Source organism: Astyanax mexicanus, chromosome 15 (genome assembly GCF_023375975.1).
Source record: "Astyanax mexicanus isolate ESR-SI-001 chromosome 15, AstMex3_surface, whole genome shotgun sequence".
Lineage (NCBI taxonomy): Eukaryota > Metazoa > Chordata > Actinopteri > Characiformes > Acestrorhamphidae > Astyanax > Astyanax mexicanus.
In genome coordinates, this window is record NC_064422.1 from 27,460,659 (window position 1) to 27,476,189 (window position 15,531).

The 15,531-nt window shown below is 35.9% G+C and overlaps 1 protein-coding gene across 1 annotated transcript in view; it reads left to right on the plus strand.

Moving 5' to 3' along the window:
- gas7b (growth arrest-specific 7b) overlaps positions 1-15,531 on the plus strand; it is a 63,854-nt gene that overhangs the window by 36,004 nt on the left and 12,319 nt on the right. Inside the window, exons 6-8 of the mRNA XM_049464287.1 lie at positions 8,602-8,691; positions 10,204-10,319; positions 13,746-13,820. Of these exons, the coding sequence (XP_049320244.1) occupies positions 8,602-8,691; positions 10,204-10,319; positions 13,746-13,820 (281 nt within the window). The remainder of the gene's footprint in view (positions 1-8,601; positions 8,692-10,203; positions 10,320-13,745; positions 13,821-15,531) is intronic.

Genomic DNA, 15,531 nt, shown 5'->3' on the forward strand with positions numbered 1-15,531 from the left:
AACATCTAACTGGTAATTATCTGGTATAAGTAATCTTTTATGTCAAATGAATCTTTTTACAAATAATCCTTATAGAAAAACCCAGAAAAAAAATCCACAGCCATGTAAGTGATGTCTGCATTCAGACCACAGGATGGTGTTAAGAGAGAAAGGAGTTTTTTCACTGGTATTTAATTAAGCATATGGTTTAGTATTTTTCAAGAAATACTAGCTCAAAATTTATAATACTTAAAAAATAAATACTAGAAAATACATGAGATAAAAAATGACCTAAAACAAAAGAACACATTTGTACACATTGTTAATTCTTCTAATACTTCTAAAGCCACTTATTCTGTCAAGGTCAGTCTTGGCGTCAGCTCCCCGGAGCTGCATGGCTTGGTGTCTTAAAAGATAAAACTTTCCTCATTTACTGCTGAGAGCAGCGCCATTGTCCTCCTCCACACAACTGCACTGGCTTACCACTTTCTTTTCACTTTATCTTCCGTTTTCAGTGACACATTTCTTTCTAGGCGGACCAAACGGTGGACAAAAAGGGGCTTTCAGAGACCCGTGCCAAGAATCCAATCCATGTGTACAAGGCGAAAAGTTCGAGGTGGAGTTCTCTAAGCTTAAAGAACACAGTGAGGGCTTTGATGAGGAGTTAAAGTGCTTGGAAGATGATTACCTTTACAGAGAGATGTTTACCAGCTGGTGTGAATGAAGGCTCTGCGGAGTAAGCTTAGGTTTGTTTTCTTTCTTGGTACAGACGAGGCCATGACATCACGGCTCAGATACCATGACTCTTTCTGACACACACTTTTGTTCTCTCACTTTCACTATCTCTTTTCTTCTCTCTCTCACTCTCTCTCTCTCTCTCTCTCTCTCTCTCTCTCGTACAAACCCCGCATCCTCCCCCAAAGTTGATTAGTGCTAATGTGGCAGTAGATAGAGCTCTCATTGTCAGATCTCCAGGCCTCAGTCTTCAGGGACTGATGCTGACAACATGCCGAGTTTAAGCTAGAAGGCTGGAGGCTGGCTGTGCAGTCTGGCAGAGTTAGAAAGCCATTACTGAACCTCTGTGGAAGAAACAGGGACTGCGGAGGACAGTGACCACAGAACAGTCTCGCTAATCATCCACAGCTCCTCTGCTAAACATGGGGTCTGATAGATAAGAGAAGTGTTTTAAACACTGGAGCTCAGACCTAAATTCTTTAATGACATTATTATTATTATTACACACATTTTACACACCTACTTACCCAACATTGCTACTGAAATCAGTACTAAACCAAAATCAAGTACTAAGTAATGAGTATTTGCTGTAGCTACAGCCTTAGGAAATGTCTGTCATATGTACAGTATGTGTGTCATTAAGTAAAAAGAGAAAGGGGGTCCTGTGAGATTCCACACATGGTTTGGTTGTTTTTTCTACACCAAGACAAAAAAGCAAAATAGCAGTGGCAACATCTTCAATACTAAGCTCTGATTATGTCTTCTATTGCATTTTTATTTGTTCGTTCATTATGACATTTGGTCACAGTGTAATTTTCTATACATGTGATGAACACATTGTAAGATTTATATAAATATAGATTAATCGATTACTGAACAAATTATGCATTAAACAAATAAAGCTGATTGATGGAGCCCACATTGGACTTCATAATAAAAGCCCAAGGCAGATAAATTAAATGAAAAGATGTACATTAAAATCAATGACCACATTGCCAAAAATAATAGGGAACTCCTTTTTTAAGTTTTTTTCAAAATATGGTCAAATATACAGTTTATTCTGTTAATATTTGCATCTTATATTAAAGCATTTTAAACAGGGTTGATATATTTTATTATTACGGAGCAACATATTTCAGCATATTTCTAGCCTAAAATCTTATGAAAATAAACTCTGAAATATCTGCCATGTGTGACTGTCTTCTATACTTCTATAGTTTTGTAACTGTTAAAAGTTTTGTTTGTGTATATGCATATATATATTTAGTAATTATAAAAATCTAGTACTTGCTTTTCAGTGAGTTCTGCATAGAAACTGATCTGAGATGATGTGACAGTTCACGGTTATCTTTGCTCAAATCATTTGCAAGATCTACACCTGGGGTGTCCAGTCTTATCTGCAAAGGGCCGATGTGGCCACAGATTTACAAGCCAGCCAAGCAGAAGCACCCATGCTGAAATGTTTGAAGACCAACCAAGAGATCAGCTGATTAAACCAGTATAATCAACTTTTCCAATCAAGTTCCAGCTTGATTGGAATGAAAACCTGCAGTCATACAGATAAGACTGACTTTTTACTTTTGCTTTGTTACATTTACTTAATGGAAAAACAATCCATGGCAGCTTAATTAACACAGAAAACTTTTTTTTACCTGAATAACGAAGGGTTATACACAAAGTTACAAAAAAGGATAAATGCTTGACATGGAACAACAGCGTTGGCAATACTTTGCAAAGTAACACCAGTAGAGACAGAGTAATTTGACTGAATCTAATGAATCAATATTCAGGGGAAGATGAGCAGGAAAATTGTTCATGCTTGAATGGCTTGAGGCATAAACAGAGCCCTCAGGGAACAAGAGATCATGGGATTTAAATCGACAGAGTAGTTCCAAATTCATGGGGGCAGGAGGGAGACATGGAAGTGTGTCAACACCTAAGCACATTATTTTAAATTATTTAGCTTGGAAATTATAGTTTTAAAAGATTATTGCTTATTGCTTAAAAGAGATGCTTATTGTGAAGAAAGTAGTTAATGTCTGATAAGGTAATTTGCCGAGCAAAGCTGTGGAGATGTTTCTCAATGATTTAAAGCCATTACTTTTTGCAATTTTTGTAATATTTGTGTTTTACTTAGCAAATAAGCACTGCCCAGATAAGAAGCTGCTTAATTGTAGATTAATTGTAGGTTTTATAGCTGCCTAATTTTTTTCTGTACAAATCATATAAGTTGTTCATTTGAAAATAGAATAAAATACAAGGTTGTGAGACATATGATTTCTTTAATTGACTTGTAAGTAGGTTTGTGTGTAGGCTTCTAAGAGCTTCTAAAAGTGTTATGTCGTGGCTTGACACATGATCTGTTCTTACACCTAAACCGATGTTTAACAGCTAACAAAATACAGTGAACAGCATTTTTTGCTTGAAGTCTGTTAGACACATCTTTCTCTCTCTTGTTAAATAAGATCATAGACTGTTTTTGGTGGCTATACCAAACCTTATTTCATGTAATGTGGTAGTGTATGTATATATAGATATATGTGTGTGTGTATGAATACACTGTATATTGAAATAAGTTTTAATAAGTTTATTTATAACATGTTTTATATAGAATGAAGCTATGAAAGGTTAAGGAGTGTAGGTGGCTTCTTTTTAAGAAATTGAAGTCTGGAATAAAATCTAAAAGGAAAAGTAGGGAAAGTACTGTAGATAACTTTGTGTAGGAAGCAGTGTGTTGGGGTGTCAGTGCTCGAAAAAGGAAAACTGAAAGCCAAAAAAAACCCCTCACAAACATTCAATTTACTTTATATTTGCGTATAAGGTCCAAAAATATCCAAAATACAGTGCCTTGCAAAAGTAAAGAGTGGTCAAAAGTTTGAGGACACAATTTTATTTCAGATACAACAGGGAACTTAAAGAAAGGGAGAATTCCATCTGAATACCCAAGAAATTACCAGTAATAGGTGAGAAGGCCAATCTTTTAGGCTAGGTTAGGGCATGGCCGCCATCTTGAAATTGTTATATTTCGTTTCTGAAATAAAAGGGTTTCCTTTGACTTTTGAATCACCCTGTATATACAACTCTGGAACAAAAATAAGAGACCACTTAAAAATGATGAATTTCTTTGATTTTACCAAATTGAAAACCTCTGGAATATAACCAAGAGGAAGATGGATGATCACAAGCCATCAAACCAAGCTGAACTGCTTGAATTTTTGTGCCAGGAGTGGCATAAAGTTATCCAAAAGCAGTGTGTAAGACTGGTGGAGAAGAACATGCCAAGATGCATAAAAACTGTGATTAAAAACCAGGATTATACCAACAAATATTGATTTCTGAACTCTTAAAACTTTATTTTATTTGCATTATTTGAGGTCGGCATCCTTTTTGTTATTTCAGCCATTTCTCATTTTCTGCAAATAAATGCTGTAAATGACAATATCTTTATTTGGAATTTGGGAGAAATGTTGTCAGTAGTTTAAAGAATAAAACAACAATGTTAATCTTACTCAAACATATACCTATAAATAGCAAAACCAGAGAAACTGATTTAGAAACTGAATTGGTCTCTTATTTTTTTTCAAAGCTGTAAACTGCCCTTAAAAATAAACAGATAATTATATTTATTTGTGTGTGAAAGACATTAAATACGTAAGGAGTCCAGACGTTTAGAGGGCTGTGCACATGTTCTGGTTAGGGTGTGAGTTTTGCTGAGACAGGGAGCTCTGGGGTGCGTCTGAATGGTATCTGTCATTATTCAGCTTCACTGTGACAGCACTGCTCTGACAGCTCAGCGGCGGAGGATACAGAATGAACGCAACATGTTTGATCTGTTTTTGAGGGGAAAAAATATGAGCTACAGCGTTGTGCTGATAAATGACACTGTGGGTGTAACTGATATACTGTATTTAGATATTCAGAGATATTTTTGCAGTGGTTTTACCAGGGGTAATAATAGTTTTGTGGTAGTAGTATTTTAGTTGTAGCAGTGAAAGCGCACAAATCAGTATGAATTAAAACAATGTAAAAGGTAAAGTTAAAGCTTCCCTATGTAGCAGTGTAGAAGTAGAAAGTTAGAGCAGCTATTTAATACTGACTTGTGTATTTTCACTTTTTGCTTGTGAAAGGAAAGACTGCTGGAAACTGTGTTACTGGAAACTCCCAGTGTAGGTTTTGTGGTTACAGTGTAGGGGTGGCCCGTGGTCTTGTGCAGGGACTACTCTGAGGGGGGGATGCAAGAGAATTACATCCATCTAAAAGAGACAGACGACATCAGTCTACCATAGAAGTTCTTTTATATTTTAAACCTCACAATATATATGGTAAAAAAAACTATTTCAGTGTCAGTTTATTCCCAGTATCGTGCAACCCTAATCCCTGGTCACTGCCATGCATCTTTACATCTTATTTAGACTGATGCTGGTTGGTTTGCTGTTATAGCACCTAGGGGATGCATGACATTAGCAAAAGAAAGATTTTTGTCTAAAAAATGGTAAAAAAAAAAAAAAAAAAAAACCTATAGCACTTTCTCATACATCTGACTTGAGTAGCACTACTGTGGTACATTTATTATTAGAGAAGCTCTGCTGAGGTATGTTTAAGATTAGAATAGCATTGCTGAAGGGCATGTATGATTACAATAGCACTGGTATTTTTGTGATTAGAACAGCACTGCTGAGGTATGCTTATGATTAGAATTGCACTGCTAAAGTAAATTCATTAGTAGAATAGCACTGCTGAAGTACTGTAAATGTACTGTGCTTTGCTTGGCAGTCTGCTGGGATATTAACAAGAATATGTGTTTAATTAATGTTTTTAAGTTGTAGCTTTGTAAATATTTTTTGTAAATATGACATACATTTGGCTGTGTGATTTATTCAATGTATAAAATATAGTTGGTATTCATTATATGTTTTCTTTATAATTTATTGCTACCCAATACATTCACACCACTTTGCCTTTGCATTGTAAAATTGCAAAATATTTTTTTCAAAATGATTGTACACTGCAGCTGATATTTTGAGGTATTTATAAAGTGTAACAAAGAAACTGTACCTACAGATCATAACCACCACCACTACCCATCTACTCATCTACAGCATGTATGTGTCTGTGGTAGGTACTGTGAAGCAGTGCACACATATAGTATGCAGTGAGAAACAAACACAGTGCTAAGCAATCTAACAGGAAGAAACACATCAGGTTTCCACTGTGAACTGATCAGTGTAATTCTAAACTACTGAGTGACACCACTGATCAAGCTCTGAAAACACACAAAGATATCATCAGATACTGCAAGAAGATTTGCAGAGTGTTAAAATGAGCAAACATATGTGCCCCCATTTTCCTTTCTCCAGTCTCCTAACAGCTGCTTCCCATACAGATTTCACAAGAGCTGTCACTGCTCACACACATTTACAGAACAGGAAACATTCTCAGCAATGGGCTGGAATAGCACATGTAGCACACGATAGCACTGTTTAGTAGGTAAAGCTGCTCAGCAGGCCTTTTTAACCATGTTCATAAAACAGCAACTGTTTTAACTAAAGCTGGAAAATCAAACATTGTAGGCAGTCGTGTCCAATTGTTTGCAACAGCAGTGAGTTAAACAAAGCTTTAACTCTTAGTCTTATTATAGTACAGCGCCTTTGTTATAATGGTTAAAGCTTTGTTTTATTAACTGATGAATTATAGTATGTGGCAGAGTGAGAGATAAGGAATCTGGCTGGAGCCTTGAAATCTACTCAAGAGCCTTTTATGTGGAGCTATAAAGAAGGAAAGCCAAGGCCTCACAGTTAAGCCTAACTGGTAAATCATTGAGCATGATGACCCAAAATCGAAGCTTAGTATAAAAAATTAAGGATGCACCAAAGAAAACATGTCGAAATCAAACATTTAGTCGAAAACTGGGCCCAGTTTTCATTAATTTGTCCACTTTTTTCACTTTTGTTTTTTTAATTCTGTGAATGAAATAGCTTAAATGCATTTTTGTCTTCATTTTCAAAGATTTTAAAATATGTATTGGACACTAAACATCTCAACAGACATACCAATAAAGCACAATATTGTTCTATTTAAATTATAAGATCTTTTGCCTACTGAATTGGTTTTTTTTTTTTTTCAGTCAAATACATTTGATTGCCAAATATTACTTGGGACCCTGTACAGAAGTTGTGTCAAATTCTCTGAGCTACGATTCCTCAGGGATGGGACATCACACATTAGAAACATGTAATGTGGTCAGATGAATCAGTATTCCAGATATTTTTTGAAAGAAATGGATGCCATGTGCTCCAAATCAAAGACAAAAAGAACTTAAAGGGGGCCCCCAGTTTGTTCCCTTATTCAGTCATCTCCCTAAGATCACACACTTCTATTAAACTACAAAAATAAAGCTTGGTATTTTTCCTTTCTATCATTGCTCCTGCCCAGGCAAACAATACAATGCCAGTTATGTTCTGTTGAACTCCTTGCCGTGAAATACTTAAAATGTTTTTTAAATATCTTGAATAATGAAACACTGTGATTTTATTCCTGTAAAATCTGCCATGTTTGTGTTTTTTCCCCTCACCTTTGAGAAAATTACAGGCAGAATTATCCATTATTTATTATGTTGATATAGAATCAATTATCAATTATCCATATTTTTTAACTCCCATACAGACATATATTTTGCCCAACAAATGTTACTTTGTATTGAAAAAACATTTTGTTTTTTTGGCTTCTATATGTAGTTTCTAAGCACATTTCACATTTATATAATTGCACACAGGATGAATCCAAACAATGTCATGTTTTGTCAGCTTCAGGTTAGGGACGGGTCAGGACTGCAGGCAGGACACTCATACCCATACATTCTTCATCTGCAGCCATGTCTTTGTAATGTGTGCAGCATGTGTTTTTGCCTTGTCTTGCTGAAAAGGTCATGAACAGGTCATGAAAGGTCAAAAAGGGCTCAAGGCTTGCCCCTTATGCACTGAAACTCCTCCTGATTGCTTGAATTGTTTATTAACAAATTAATTAAAATTGAATAGACAAAACATGCATTAAAAATATGTTGGCTTCATAGTTGGATCTCATTCATCTGCAATGAAATAAAAGTCTTTTTATATGGCTCCTAATCCAGTCAACATATAAATAACTATAAAAGCACAGCCATGTGATTTTGTTGCAATCATGCAAAAATAAGACTTCCTCTCTTTGATGACAGAAATAAAAAAATATCATAAGGTGTTTTCCTGAGAACATCCATGTTGTTTTTTTGCCAAAACCACTTAAACACATTTTAATTTGTACATACAGCCTTCAGCTTATTTGATTAAGTAGACATTATTTGTAATATTATAATTCACTATATTTCCAAATGGGAAAGTTGTATCTACTGAGCTATACATACTGTAGCCAGGTATGTTTTACAGTGGTTTGTTCTATAAAAAGACTTACACTGTAAGGATGTAACAGTAAAGTGTATAATTTCATATTGTGTCAAACTGTAATGCAACAGTTTGTATTGTGGTGATTGTATTGTTGTATAGTTATTAGCAGGGTTGCGCCCATGATTGTTTGGCTCAGTAATTGCACCTAGAATGTTAAAAATCTATTGAATTTAAAATGTTATTATTATTTACAGATTAATCTAATATGTATTTTTAAACTATTCATGATCATGCTGTATCAAAACATATTTATAGTATGATTATGATTATTATTATTAGGATTCCCAGTAGCTGCTAGCTCTGTAGCTGCTATATTTCCCGTCATAATTCTTACAGTCTTAATAGTCCACATTGCCTGGTCTCTGGTAAGAAGCTGGGCTCCCCCACCTGCTACACCTCATTACTGCACCACCCTAACCTGATGTCTCTGCTTGACCCTCTTCTCCAACAGATCAATTGCGTAACGTTCCCCCTCCCGCTACACATGGCAGAGCAGCAGTTGCTCAAACCGGACGAGTGGAGCTACTGTGATTATTTTTGGGTAAGTTAAAGCATATATAGGAAGTCTGACCAGTTCACATCTTCATAAGTTTACATTTTTTTTGCTTGTCTTTATCAGAGTAATAAGGGCTACACAATACTAACCATGTTTGTAGTGTACAATGACCAAATGCATAGATTACAATAAATGTATACACTTATCAGCCAGAACATGTTAAGTTAAATATTAAGTGAAACATCTTTTTCAGTTTCTTCTGTAAAGAGGTGGATATAATGGGCAGCTAATAGACAGTCAGTTCTGGTAGTTGATGTGTTAAAACCAGGAAAAGCAGGCAAGCTTAAAAATCTGATCTGGCTAAATTGTTGTGGCTAGACAACTGGATCAGATCATCTGCAAAACATCAGGCAGGTTTTGTGGGGGTTTTCTGGTATGCAGCGGTCGGAACCTACCAAACATGCTCCAAGAAAGAACAACCAGTCAAATGACAACAGGGCCATGGAAGCCTGGAAGGCTGACCATCACAACTTACTGGGCTTACAAGATCCGCTGCTAACTGGATTTTGATGCCAGATACCACAGGACGCTTTAGAGGTCTTGTGGAGGCCATGCCTTAAATACTGGTATGATGGCAAAATGGGGGGACGGTTATGGCTGATCAGTGTATATACTTTACTTTACATCATATCAGAATCAAAAATGATGAACACATCCATGTTTTTACACTCTCTGTCCATTTTTCCAGTTTCACTGACCATAAAGCTCGTCGTAGTTCTATAATCAAAAACTGCAATCCTTCTGTTTCTAAGTATACTTAAACATCCTCCTTTTACCCTGTTCTTCAAAGATCAGGACATCACAGGACCACCACAGAGCAGCTTTTATTTGGGTAGTGGATCATTCTCAGCACTGCAGTGACACTGGTGTGAGTTTGTGCTGGTATGAGTGGATCTATCACAGAAGTGCTGCTGCAGTTTTTAAACATTGATGGATTGAGAACAGTTCACCAACCATAAACATCGAGCAAAAGGCGGCCTTAGGCTAAGCAATGACACTAACACACCAGAACTACGCATTTTTAGAACTACAAAGGGATCCTATATGGTCAGTAGAGCTGATGAGATGGACAGTGAGTGTAAAAACATGGATGTGGTTATAATATTCTATAACAGGACTGTGAACAATGGAATGAAATTTACTGCTAGTGCAGTCACAATACCAGTATTTTGTCTGTATTATGTATGTGGGATGTGGGATACAATACCTTGTTCTAGTTGAAGTTCATGTCATGCATGGCTCTGGGTACTGTTTTGAATGCCCACGCAGTAACATCTTGGCTTTGGTGTAGTTCTTGGTGTAGAGCTTCTGAGCATATTTTTCATATTTAAACCTCTGCATCCAGGACCTTCACTTACATCAAGGACCTGTGAAGAAAGTTTTTGAGAGCCATGTGGGGCGAAACATCATTTCTGTCACAACTTTTCCTAAAGGCTGCGTTTGACAGCATGATTCTCAGCGTGTTTACCAGCATTCTTGTTTTGTCTCTGGTTTCAGGCAGACAGAAAGGACCCGCAGGGGAACGCCTCCATCACAGGCTTTGAGGTGTTATTGCAGAAGCAGCTGAAGGGGAAACAGATGCACAAGGAGATGGCTGAGTTTATGAGGGAAAGGTAGATTTCATCTCATAATAAAAAAATAAAAAATTAGGCCAAAACAGAAAAGTTACCTAAATGTATTTTTTTAAGAAAAAACTATAACAAAATCACATTTACAAAAATATTTATTGGATACTTAATACTGTATATAATATCCCAGTAGACAAAGCAAGACAACACAATGCGTTTATTTCAGCAGTGCAATTCTAGTTATTAAATGTACCTCAGCATTCTATTTTAATATTTGATTTACTTGCAGTGCAATTTTACTCATAAATGTTTCCCAGCAATGTGAAAGAAATTTACACAGAGAAGGATAAGAAAAGAAAACTTGTCATTTGGTATGAATGGACAGAGTTTTATCCTGTTAGCACTGGTTAATCAAATCAAATCAAATCAAATTTATTTGTATAGCGCTTTTTACAACAGGTGTTGGCACAAAACAGCTTTACAGAAACATGATTACAGGACAAAGAATCAGGCAAAACATTAAACATAGAAAATACAGAAAACATAGAAAATACAGAAACAAGGTTAACAATCCTACCATTAGCAGAAACAATAGAATACATTTTAAATAAAATTAATTGTTCAATACTCTGTTGCCTTATATTCAGTGCATCCCTTCTTCAGTTCCATTATCACACACAACGCTGCTTATATTACCGTTATTGCTTCATCAGATACAAGCATGAAAAATACAGAATTACGAATGTTTTTCCATGTTTTCTGTCAGTGACACAAATTCTTCATACGTCAACAACGTTTCGGCTGCTGTGTACAACAACTTCTGCCCCTCAGCAGGATTCTCAGTAAAAGTGAAGTTGCATAACAGTTTTATAGTTCTCCTCTTTTGTTACCATGAAAACCGCACAGCAACAACTCCTCACATCACACAGCGAGTTTCCTCTATTTCATTAATGGTGGACTTTCATGTGATGCAAACATATTACAAAAAGCAAGTCACTTCCCTGGGCAGAACTTTCTGCTTTTCAGACATCAGACATCAGACACCTTCCTGCAGAGTGGACGAAGATGTGTACACTTTAATAACCTGTGCACATGCTATTGTTTTTCTTCTACCTGTGACAGCATAGGCTAAGCTATGGCTACAATTGCCTGTTATTACAGCCTGTAAATTATTTTCATTATTTGCAAGTAGGGATGCACTGAAATTAATTTTTTTGGCCAAAACTGAACAAAGTGAAACCTTTCAAAGGTTTTATTACTTTTGACATTTTTTACCAATGAATAAAACAAACAGCCTAAATTATATAAATAATAATAACTAATATAATATCATTTATTATCCCAGCAAACATGCCAACAAAACATGTTAATCAGTGCTATTTCTATCACAGATTTACCTCAGCAGTGCTAATCAAATCACATGTGAGGGAAATTTACCCAGAGAAAGGCCAGTTTGGTGTGGACATGCCGTCTCTGCTTAAAAAACCCTATTGTTAGTTTTATATGACATAAAATATATGAGTTATTGTTTGGTATAAATTATTAGGTCTTTTTGCTTATTCAGCTTCAAAGTAAAATAGCTTTTTGTGTCATTTTTGACCAATTAATTTTGGTTGCCAAATTTTGGGTTATCCCAATATGCCAGTTATTATATTAATTACAAATTAGCACAGTGATGAAATTTCAAGACTTTAAGTCTAGTCTTTAAGTACAAATATTGAGAACTTTTTTCAGGTATAAAGTTGTAAAACAGAAGTTACCTTTTTATACTGAGGTAATTGTGTTGCAGATTAAAGCCCTGCTTGCATCTTATGTGTATTATAAAAATAATGTCATTTTGAAAAAAATGAAATGTAATATTTTTGATTACTGATAAAATGAGCACCTATTGCCTTGAGCAGATTTAATCTGGAAGTTATATGTATTTAAAATTTCTAAAGAAATTTTTACACAGTTGCTGTTAGTGTTTTTTTTTTGTTTTTTTGAAATGTTTGACACAGTAGAGCGTACTGGACTCTCCAGAAGAACTCATGTGGTTTTATGTAACAGTTTATTTAACCCTTTCTGGATGCTACTCGGCCTGCAGCTGACGCAAAGGGTCTGGGAAAGTGTTCTTAAAGTCCCTCAGTGGGAACGTGATGTAAGGGGTCAACTGTAGTACCATTTTCCCTCAGGCAGTCTGGGGGGGGGGAGTGTTAGCACACAGGCACAGCAGGAAATGACCTTAGCATGTGAATTTCTGGACACGGCAGATGTGCTGAAACTCAGCAGTGAGAGAACTGGGGCTAAACATCGGTCCCATGGTGACTAATAGGTCATGCAGTTGCATGTTCAGCGAAGTCATTTTATTGAGAGTTCAGCTAAAAGCATCCTCATTACGTTAAGTGTAGAAGTTCAGCCAATAAAGATTTGACAAGTTTCTTGCTTCAGTTTCTTCAGTTAATGAGCTGGAAGGCTAATGCAGCTAATATTGGGCAATACCTTAAGCTTGTACCTCAGCAGTTAGCATTATGCAAACATCAAGTGTTGCGTCAATCTTTGTATTTGGATCTGTTTTTATAGATAATTTTTGTCACAAACCACATAAGCAAGACTATATGAACAATAATTTCCACTGGTATTGACAGAGAAAACGTTTATTTGGTTTTTAGCTGCATTAGCATCATGGCTCTAGCTTAAATCCGAAAAAGCAAACTTCAAACACAGACACCTTTATATTTGGGTATGAGAAAATGTATAACAGATTTTTAGTAGTGGTGCGAATCATTTAAAAAAATCACAATATTCTGTTAGGTTATAAAATTGTTATGAGAAAAAAACTAAGAAATGTGTAGTGCAGTCCACATTACACATTTGTCAGTGTTTTAATTTTATTATAATATCTCCTTGTAATTGTGGATTAAAAAGTACTTTATAATATTACAATTGCATGTATTGGTTATACAGGCTGTATTATTTTCATTATTTGCAAGGAGGGATGCACTGAAATGAATTTTTTTGGTCAAAACTGAACAAAATTTTTCTTCATAACTTTTTACACCACTGAATAAAACGAACAGCCTAAATTACAGAAAAAATAAAACTACAATTTATTATTTATTTTTTTTTACAGATTTAATATCCCAGCAAGCATGCCAACAAAGCATGCTAAACAGTGCTATTTTTATCACAGATTTACCACAGGAGTGCTAATCAAATCACATGTGAGGGAAATTTACCCAGAGAAAGGCCATATTTCATTATAAAGTAATCTACATTCCAAACTCAACAGTAGCTACGCTGTGTTTCCAACGCTAAATAAAAAAGCTGATACCCCAGATAGCTTGAAGAATGTTCGTCATTATTGGCTGAGACTCAGCATAGTCCTTGCGATATCGGTCCGAATGTGGTTTATACTTGGCAACTGAAGAAAAAAAATTACATTTAAAAGTTTTCAGTTAATTTTATACAATATTTAATTTGTGTCTCCAGGATTAAGATTGAGGAAGAATATGCCAAGAATCTCCAGAAACTCTCTCAGAACCCGCTCGCATCTCAGGAGGAAGGGTAAGTGCTCACAGTTACAGTTACAGCACGTTTAGAGGAGCAAGTGTGAGTGAATGTTTTTCTTTACACTGGCTCCTCAGCAAGCCATCTTATCAAGCTTGCAAAATTCTTACACAATGTAAAGAAAAACTGCCAAATGCAAACTATGTCACAAAAATTGCTTTAAAAGGTTTTTGTGTAAGAACAGCAATACACAGCAAGGCATGTATCCTTTGAAATGCATTTGTATGAAAATCTCCAGAATGTGCAGGAGCTGATCCATGATTTTAATCAGACATCTGACATCTGAAACTGTTGTGTCTGACGTGTGATATCTGACACTGAATTCTAAAGATGTCCTAAAATATACAAGCATGATATCTGCCTACATCACCCGCATTTAACCTTCAGAGCTGCATTTCTAGAAAAGTCTTGTGCTGGGTAGATAAATGTAATAAATGTGGTATCAATACAAGATTGAATTTCACTCAGAATGTTACTAGTTCAGTTTTAAGGGAACTGCAAACCAGACATTCCAACCACCAGAAGGCCTTGAGAGCATGGTTGCAAATGGATTTTTTATAATAATGTTTAAAAATATATATACTTTAGAGTATATTGATGCATATTTGTTTTTGTATTATTATTTTAAGGGGATACTTGAATACTATCACTGTACAGCTAGTTAAAGTGACAGTTTGTATGTTCTAGAAATTTAGAGATCTCTCTGGTAAGAATGTGTTTTTGGACCAAGCACGCACATTGAAGTGTGGTCTCTTTTCAGAGTCTCTTCATGTTCTAACTCTTTTTGTTTTTGGTTTATTGATGATTGAATGAATAGACAAAGGCTGAGTTTGTAGTTCTGAAAACTCCATGTTCGCAGTAGCTATTGTGTCAGCATCATTAGCAGCACTGTGGTTGCTTGGGTAACCAGAAATGGTTATTATAGCAATAGAAACTCATAGGAGTTTTGTCCACAGATTTGTCTATGCAGAGAAACACATTAATGACAATAATTAGAATCATTTGTGCCATCCACACAATCTATCAATATATCTGCTGTCAATGTAAAAGAAAAAAAAATGTTAAGGACTGCAGCTTTAAGGTTAAGTCAGTTTTTTTATTAGTGACCCTGGTTCAGGGCTCCCTCATCCTTTTTATGCTTTGTTTTCATGGAAATTGAGCAGGGTTTTGCATGTTAGCTATATAGTGATGCTGCACTGGCAACAAAAGAAAAAGAGACCATGGTTGATCTCACATGTGTGAGGCATGTATGAGGCATGCACTTTTCCACACCCTCATTGCTAATGGCTAATCTAATTTGAAAAGAAAATTGAAAAAATTTTTTGAAGATCCTCTTGAATGTTTTTCTGAGCAAAAAATGTCATCACTGACAGGCTTCTCCTCTAGGAATTGATTCAGCTCACCTGTTTTTAGTGTAGCTGCTGAATAGGCTTTGGTCTTGCCACAATATTAAGCTGCCTCCCAGCACAACTAAGACTTGCTCTTTCAGCTGCCACACCAGTTCAATAAAGAGGCCTGATTGTTTAATACAGAATGTAGATCATGCCGTAGAGGTCCGCCCACCCTCTCTTACAGAAAGGCGCCACAAAGCTTTCATTATTCTGCCTCTCAACTCGGGTTTTGTTGTGACTTGTGATGGCCATTGTTCTGCAGGCTGGCTTCTGCAGCCATGCTCAGAACCTCTTGTTTTTTCTGAATTTGCCATTTG